Here is an 8848-nt window from a genome sequence, read left to right as displayed (position 1 = left end):
GCTGACCAAAAATAGCACTTGGGTATTTTTGGTTGTCCTGGATAAATACCATCATAATCTAACCCCACTTTAAAAATAATAACTATAATAGCTTAATAGCTGGAATTGGGCACACCAAGTGTCTGACTATTACTTCTACTTAATAGCTAGCATGCTCTGGTTTGGCCTTTTTTTGTCTCTGGAGTGGGCAAATCTAAGGTTCAGGTATGGTGTGAATTCAGCAGTGAGGAAGTCAAACTCTAGGCTGACTCCAGATCAGGCAAAAGAAGCCCTCCACAAGGTCCAGCCCAGCTCACCAGGGAGCCATGGGGTTTGGTGGTAATAAAGAATGCTCTTTACTTGGCCTTGCCCCTGTGCATTTATTTCCCTCAGGAATCTTCTGGGGTAGATAGGCTGATCAAAGATAGGATTCTGGTCTTAAAATCATCCTAATTTTAACAATTGGATTCTTTTTTGTTTGTTGGTTTGGTGAGGAAGATTTGCTCTGAGCTAACACCTGTGCCAATCTTCCTCTATTTTGTATGTGGGTCACTGCCACAGCTTGGCTTGATGAATGGTGTAGGTCTATGCATGAGATCCAAACCTACAAACCCAGGCTGCCGAAGTGGAGCACACCAGACTTAACCACTACGGCATGGGGCAGCCCCAGATTTTTTGTTTTTGAGAAAGAAACATAACACATTCTACTTACATATTTTAAATCTTCAGGGCATAAAATTCTAATAACTAAAACAAAAAAACCCTTAGTTCTACATTATGGTCAGTTATGACAGAACAATAAAAGGAGAAAAGAAAGAACATGGAAAGAAAAGATAACTTTCTGAAGAGATAGTCTCATATTAATGCCAGAAACATCTAGCCATATACATGGTAAAATATAGATATACACGAAGAGCAGGAGGTTAAACATAAAAGACAGAGAGGGAACCAGGGGAAAAAGAAACAGGAAGACCCATTATCTTTATGTAAATATATATTGTCATTATTAAAGAGAAAGAGTCAGCAAACTTTTTCTGTAAAGGGTGAGATAGTAAATCTTTCAGGCTTTGGGGGCCATATGAACTACTCTATTCTCTTGCTGGAGCAGGAGAGCACTTACATAAACATACACACGTAAATGAATGGGCGGGACTGTTTCCAACAAAACTTTTTTTTTTTTTTTTTTTTTACAAAACTAGTTGGTGGGATTTGGCCCATGGGCCATAGTTTGCCCAACCCCTCTTGTGGGGATGGAAAGTACAAACAGTCCATTGTTGCTTTCTTATACAAAAGAAGCCTCAACATTTACTAAACCCCTGAGAAGTACCATTCAAACTCAAGTTAACAAGCATACTTTTAAAATTTTTAAACAAACAAAGTGAGCATATGAAAAACAAATGGTATATACAGCCAAAAACATTTTTTAAGCATTTACATTTCTACAAGGGTTGAAAACATAAGTCCTTAAAAATTGGTCTAGGCTTATTTTAAGCAAAGAAACAAAACAATAAAAATCCTATGGACTTGTGATATCTCATTTTGCAAAGGATTGCCACTAAAGGCTTTTCTCGAGCACCTATCAGGTGAAAATCACAATGTTAAGATACCTTCTCTACAGGTCTCTGCTTCCCCACACCAGTTCTCATGACTATATCAGAAGGCATTCATCCTGTGGGGTTATCTGCATTTTGTACAATTTCTAGGATTACAGGAGGAGTAACACCAACCTAAGCATCTGGAGACATTTCCTACTGGTAGGCACTGGGCATTTCCCCAGGTAACTTTGGGAAACAAGGTGCTCCCACCCAAGGCCCCTCACCTCTTTATTCTGCTGTGTCTGCTGCCACCTCCAGCGCCGTTTTAATGCCTCTTTCTCGGCTCCCTTCTCCATGAGCGCATACAAAGCTTTCCGCAGCATCAAGTCCCGATCGTGGAAACCCCACATCCCTACGGCAAGAAAGCATAACAGAAAGAAACCTTACCTTGACTCAACTCCACTTGTTAATTATGATACACAGACTCCAGCATGAAGGAAATCAGGCGGAAGCCTAGGTTCAAAGAAACTCCTGCTGTGACTTAGGGGAAAGGTTCTTAAGAAAGAAAAGATGTTCCTACTCCGAAAGTTCAGAAACTGAGAACTTGAACATGGGGAATATACAACATACTACAAACTCCTGGCAGGAAGCCCTTCCTGGTGATGCAAGTCTAACGAACTAAAATATAGCACAGCAGCAGATAAAATGGGTCTGGCACATGGCAATCAGCATCAAAGCTTGAGGGATATTTGGAAAATGGGGACTTTTTTTAAAGCTAAGACAAATAATATATTAAATTATACATAGGCTTTAAAATTTAAAGCAAACATGTCTCACAAAGGACTGATGAAATATATTTTCTTTATACACCAAAAGAATAAATATTAAGTAGACTTATATACACACATACAGTTATATACTTCTTGCTTACTGATGCTAATTACTTCTGGGGGTCAGCTCTCAGTGTGGGGCTCATGCTAAATCCTGTGTTCTCCATACCATCTCTAAACAAGACTGAAAAACCACGGGAGGGCTCTCTTCCATCTCTTCCTGCTGACACACACACACACAACCTTGCTCTGAACCGTCACTTCTGCCTAAGATCAAGGCTGGTTGGATCAAGTCCTACGTAAGAGATTTAACTCTATCACTTTCTTTATATAAGGGAAGGGAGGATCACTTTCAAGACTTACCAAGAGAGGCTGCATGCAGGAGGCAGTTTCCATCTCCAGTTGTTGCCAAAGGAAGCAACCTCTGACAGGTGGGATCCACACTTACCCACCAGTTCAAACGCCCTACAGAAACAGGAGGAAGAGGAAAGGAGCACATTATCCATAAAGCCTTTCCCACTTCCCTATTTCTAAAACAGACTCCAAATTTGCCTCCTCTAGAAAGCCTACCTAGAATAAAACCATCATTCTATTACTCTTTATATCTTCTTCATTTATATCTAATCGATCAGAATCTGGTGAGCACGACCGGTTAGATCAGTGGTTCTTAAGGGGACATTTGGCAATGTCTGGAAATATGTTTGGTTGTCACAACTGATGAGGGATGCTACTGGTGTCCAACGGGGAGCAGCCAGGGAGGCTGCTAAACACAATATAATGCACAAGGCAGCTCACACAACAAAGATTATCAGGTCCTAAATGTCAGTAGTGCTAAGATTGAACAATCCTGGGTTAGATGATGAGGCCAAGGTCATAGATTGAAATCTGTGTTGACTGCTTGGTCTGGCTCTGATTCCTTCACTCTGGTCAGGAGACCGGTAAATATTGTAGCAACAAAGCTCAGCACAAATCTATCATCAGTAAAGGAAAAACAACCCAAAGCATGTATTTAAAGTGTCATGCAAGTTTCATCTGCATATATGACAGTCAGCATGTCAGCATGTATGCAGTGTGACTTTAAAGACATCAGCAATATGACAAAGTAAATAAAACACCCGAGAAAATGAGTCCCAATTCTGTATAGTCATCCCACAACTGCAAATCTATTATACCTATGAGGAAAATATTTTATGAATGATGCTTAAAAGTTTTCTTAAATTACTGAAAAGTCTACAGAAATAAAACTGGCCTATAATCTCACTAGCCAGGTAACTTGCTTTTTTTTTTATTTTTTGAGGAAGATTAGCCCTGAGTTAACATCTGCTGCCAATCCTCCTCTTTTTGCTGAGGAAGACTGGCCCTGAGCTAACATCCATGCTCATCTTCCTCTATTTTATGTGGGACGCCACCTCAGCATGGCCTGATGAGCGGTGCCATGTCCGTACCCAGGATCCAAACCAGTGAAACCCTGGGCCACTGAAGTGGCACGCCCGAACTTAACCACTCTGCCACAGTGACCGGCCCCCCATGGGAGTTTTTAATAACTGACTAGCTTTTCCAGAACTCCCAGCTGCCTCAACCTATCATATTAACTAATTCTAATAATAATTTAAGATAAACACAGTTGTATAGGTAAATAAGTCTTTTGAGAAAGGTTCATATAAATAAATGTGACTTTTAGATTAATTGCTACTATGCATCACATACGGCACTGGTTCTTTCAGTTCACAAGGGTGTTCTAGAGCCAATTATAATTCACTTGTATTTTTTTCATACATTGATTTTTAGGTATTGATTCCTAGGCTTTTTGTGTGTATATCTGGTTTCCCTTCCATCAAACAGGAAATTTCCAGAGGAAAGTGTTTAATTTGTGTCCTTTCTTCAACTTGAAGAAGCACCTAGCTCAGGACAGGTTTATCTGACTGATGCTGACTGTGACTGCAATTAGATCACACACTTACACTGGAAGTAACTGGTCAAGCCCAGCCCCTCCATATGGCTGCCTCTAGGTGGAGAGCAGAGGGAAAAGCACAGGAGAGGAAGAGTTCACCGACCTGCCTGTTCCAAAGCGACCAGCATGGACTGTTCAATGAGGTCTCTCTCTATGAAGCTGCGGAAGTCTTCATTGTACACAGTGAGATCTGGAAGCTGGAAGGCACAGATGGGCATTTCCAGGGGGTGCTCACTGCTCCCCCCACCCCCACCATTGGAGGAGACATGGGACCGGGCCAGGGAAACAATGCTGGAACTGGCGTGGGAGATGCCCCTAGACAGGCGTTTTTCTGCAATGAGAAATGGAGTCACCTTAGAACATATTCAGCCCACTCAGAGAACTCTCCACTCAGATGGTGATGGTTACCTCTTGCCAAGGTTTCCAGTCAGGGAAAAACTGAGAGTCTAACTGGCTACCCAATTTCACTACCCTCTTTCTCAAGCCAAACACAACTGGAGAAATACAGAAAGTGGCATTTTTCCAGGCATTCACACTAGCACCAAATATACATTCCTCTGTCTACCCTTTTTGGAATTTTACCTGAACAACTTCTCCCTATGACTGTCTTCTTTCACTTCCATTTCCCCACATACTAGGGACCCATTCCATTTGGCAACTTGGTCATTGGTGGGAGGAAGAGGGAACCAGGGAATGGGGTTTCATTTGGCTAGATTGAGTCAAATAATCTCTTTGATAATTTTCAGGATCTTGGAAATGTAGAAAAGGATTTCCATTATAGAAAATTAATCACAAATCTTACACATTCAGGAACTTTCTGACCTACCATCAATAACATTAATTTATATTATTTATTACAACTTTTCTTGATACTCATATTTATCAGAAATTTATAGGTACAATCAATTCTTACTTAACATGCTATAGAGAAAGTCAGTAACACAGATAGTGACTCAAACTATTTCATTTGTTTTGAATACATGGCACTTAAAATTCGCCAGCAGATGTTACAATGGTGACCATAACGTGCTCAGTGTAGTATTACAATTCATTTGCATGGCTTCAGTTATATAAAGATAATCAAAGAGCTAAAAATCGTATTGGGTAGCAATTCTTAATCCAATATTTGCCAGAGACGATGCACAAAGTAAGGCAAGAGTTGTCTGAAGTTATATTTTAGTGACGTCTTTTTTTTTTTTGAGGAAGATTAGCCCTGAGCTAACATCTGCTGCCAATCCTCCTCTTTTTGCTGAGGAACACTGGCCTTGAGCTAACATTTGTGCCCATCTTCCTCTACTTTATATGTGGGATGCCTGTCACAGCATGGCTTGCCAAACGGTGCCATGTCCGCACCCGGGATCCAAACTGGCAAACCCAGGGTCGCCAAAGTGGAACATGTGCACTTAACCGCTGCGCCACCGGGCCAGCCCCAAGTGATGCCATTTTTTAAACTCTGTTTTTAGGTATTTAAAAAGTACCATGTGCCCATGGTAAAAAATCAAACTGTATAAAAGGTTACAAAGAAATCTCTCTCATTCAAAATTCCTGACCCCTTCCCCAGAGGCAACCTTTTGCATCCTTCTAGAAGCACATATAGCCTTTAAAATCATTTTTAAAAATATAAACAGAAGCATACTATATACACTTACCTTTCTCAATAGATTTTAGAGATTCTTCCAATATAGCACGTCAAATTCTACCTAATTCTAACGGCTGCAGAGTATTCCACAATATGGACGATTACAATTTATTTAACCACTCCTCTGCTAAAGGACATTAAGAGTTATTTTCAAGCTTTAACTTTCAAGCTTTACACTACATATGTGTATGTCTATTTATGCATGTGTGTATGTATTTATTTAAAGGATATATGTATATATACACGCACATGCACATACACATAGATGATAAATTCCTAGAAATGAAAGTGCTGTTTCGGAGTATATAAGCATTTTTAAATTTTGATAGATACTGACAAATATTAACAAAATGCCCTCCCATGAGGCAGATGGTAGTGATCCTTTGAATTCTATCTTTATGTGTACCACATCCCAACAATTAGATTGTTCTCCTCCTCCCTCCATTTCTTTCACAGTATCTAAAGAAGGCCTTTATACAGGATAACACTCAAGGTGCAGAGAGACAGTAAGGGGCTCAGCAACTGGACAGACTGAGGCCACCTCTGATCAGTTTGGCTAGGGAGAAGGGGGAGGAATGGAATCATCTTCAAGGGATCACTAAACTCTCTGACTCCACTTAGCAGTCCCCTCCCTTCCTTTCTACTCTGTAAACAGAAACACCCCTCAGTTACCCAACTACCTTGAACGATGTCATCCTGCCGCTGTAGGGTGGGTCGGGGAAGGCGAGTAGACTCTCTATCAGAAAACCCTTTCTCAGGGGTCCTGGAGCCACCACTCCGTTCACTAAAGGGCAGGGGCAGGTTCCCAGCATGGACTTGACGTAGCTGTTCAAAATCACTGAGGGCGGCACTCACGTCCCAATTCTTTCCTGTCAGGAGACAAAGCAAAAAGTGAATTGGGCACTCAGAGTACAGGGGAACTGAGAAAAAACAGAACGAACACTCTAACCATCCTATCAAAACTAGCCAGCGTATACTCACGCACTTCAGTCATTTCCCTTAGCCACACCTTGCTTTAATTTTCTTCACAACACTTCAATCTAAGATATCACAATTTCTTTTCTTTACTTATGGTCTACTTCCTAAGTAAGCTCCATGAGCAGAGGAAGTTTGTCTCTCTGAACTGAAAGGGCCCTTTGAGACCTAGTAACCTCATTTACAGATAAAGGAAATGAAGCCTAAAGAGGCAGAGTGTCTTGCCTAAAGTCACCAGGGCCCAGCAGGACTCAAGCCCAGGTCTCCAAACTCTGAGATCCAGAGAGTTCTTAGCCTAGAAGTGCTCTACGGTGTCCTAAACCACCTGAAATTGTATATAAAGTTATAGGTATATGCATTTTTCTAAAGAAAGAGCTGAGAGCTGTCATCAGATTATCAAACGGAATTGTTTTTTTAAACTTTGTTTTTTCTTTAAAGATTGGCCCTGAGCTAACATCTGTTGCCAATCTTCCTCTTTTTTTTTTTTCTTCTCCCCAAAGCCCCCCAGGACATAGTTGTATATTCTAGTTGTAGGTCCTTCTGGCTGTGCTATGTGGGATGCTGCCTCAGCATAGCTTGATGAGCGGTGCTAGGTCTGCGCCCAGGATCCAAACTGGTGAAATCCTGGGCCACCAAAGCAGAGCACGCGAACTTAACCACTCGGCCACAGGGCCAGACCCAAAGAGAATTGTTAACTACCCCAAAATTTAAGAATCACTACTCTACTGAAGACAAGGCCCTAAATAATAGACTTGTCATAATGGATTTTTTTTTGTTGCTTTCTCCAGTTAAATTACTGGATAAATAACATACTGCATAATTGTTCATACTTCTTTCTGTTCTATCATCTGCCACCACCTTAATTCAATTCTTATCACCTAGCATCCCCCCTCCAACCCACTCTAAGAATCCCATGAGACTAACCTTTCTAAAGCACAGTTCTGATCATATCAGTTCCATGATCAAAATCTTTAATGATTTACCATTGCCTACGGAATAAAGCCTAAGCTCCTTTGTCTGACATTCAAGGCTTTCTATGACCTGGCCTACTTTTCTAGCCTTTTCTCTGTGCTTCAGTTTCCCTGGTTACGAAAGTAGAGATGATACCATATAGTGTTGTTATGAAGATTAAATGAATTGAAAGCACTTAGAACAGTGCTTGGTACACAGAAAGCATTATATATGTATTTGTTGCAGTTGCTGTTATATTTCTTATTATTGTTATAATTCTCCAGTTAAGCTATATTAATCATCCATGCCTGACGAAGTTACTTCTGAATCATTACAGTCACCATTTGTTCCAACACCCTTTGCTCACTCTGCTTCAGTCAAACCAGCCTCTTTGCTATTCCTAGAATAAACTAAGACCGCTCCCACCTACAGCCTTTCCATGAACTATGCCCACTGCCTGGAAGGCTCTTTCCCCAATATACCTACACAGACAATTCCTCATCTCCTTCAGGTATTTGCTCAAATGTCACATTCTTAATAAGGCCTACCCTTACTATCCAATTGAAAGTCGCAACCTACCTCATCATTCACCCTACCATTTTCCATAGCACATAACACCTTATAATATACCTTACTTGGTTATTGTGTTTATTGTTTATTGACTATCTCTCCTGCTAGAACACAAGGGCAGAGATTTTTGTTTGTTTTGTTCAAGCATCCAGAAGCTGGCACACAATAGGTCCTCAATAAATATTTGTTGAAGAAGAGAGGACTTCTGTCCTGAATAAATGAATGAGTAAATGACATGTCTTGAGCACTGGGTCTGTATTTACAACTGTCTGCAAAACTCCTTAACATCAGATCCTCCTAACAGTCAACATGTCCCAAACCAAATGTCCATCACCTTCCCTCCTAAAACTTGCTTTTCCCCCTCCTTCTGTATCCCCTAAATCAGTAACGGCATCACAACCCCTCCAGGCCAGAAACT

At 40.9% G+C, this 8848-nt stretch overlaps 1 protein-coding gene across 22 annotated transcripts in view; it reads right to left on the bottom strand.

The window, feature by feature from the left end:
- OTUD7B (OTU deubiquitinase 7B) overlaps positions 1 to 8848 on the bottom strand; it is a 55101-nt gene that overhangs the window by 12346 nt on the left and 33907 nt on the right. For 15 of the 22 annotated variants that reach the window (XM_023641278.2, XM_070268349.1, XM_070268353.1 and 12 more), the window contains 4 exons: positions 6615 to 6803; positions 4399 to 4626; positions 2708 to 2809; positions 1799 to 1926 (listed from right to left, as the gene is read on the bottom strand). In XM_023641278.2, the coding sequence (XP_023497046.1) occupies positions 1799 to 1926; positions 2708 to 2809; positions 4399 to 4626; positions 6615 to 6803 (647 nt within the window). The remainder of the gene's footprint in view (positions 1 to 1798; positions 1927 to 2707; positions 2810 to 4398; positions 4627 to 6614; positions 6804 to 8848) is intronic. The other 7 variants (XM_070268361.1, XM_070268358.1, XM_070268360.1 and 4 more) reach the window with 1 other exon arrangement.

Source organism: Equus caballus, chromosome 5 (genome assembly GCF_041296265.1).
Source record: "Equus caballus isolate H_3958 breed thoroughbred chromosome 5, TB-T2T, whole genome shotgun sequence".
Taxonomy (NCBI): domain Eukaryota; kingdom Metazoa; phylum Chordata; class Mammalia; order Perissodactyla; family Equidae; genus Equus; species Equus caballus.
The sequence above is the reverse complement of the archived record's forward strand: the minus strand, read 5'-3'. Positions and strand labels throughout refer to the sequence as shown.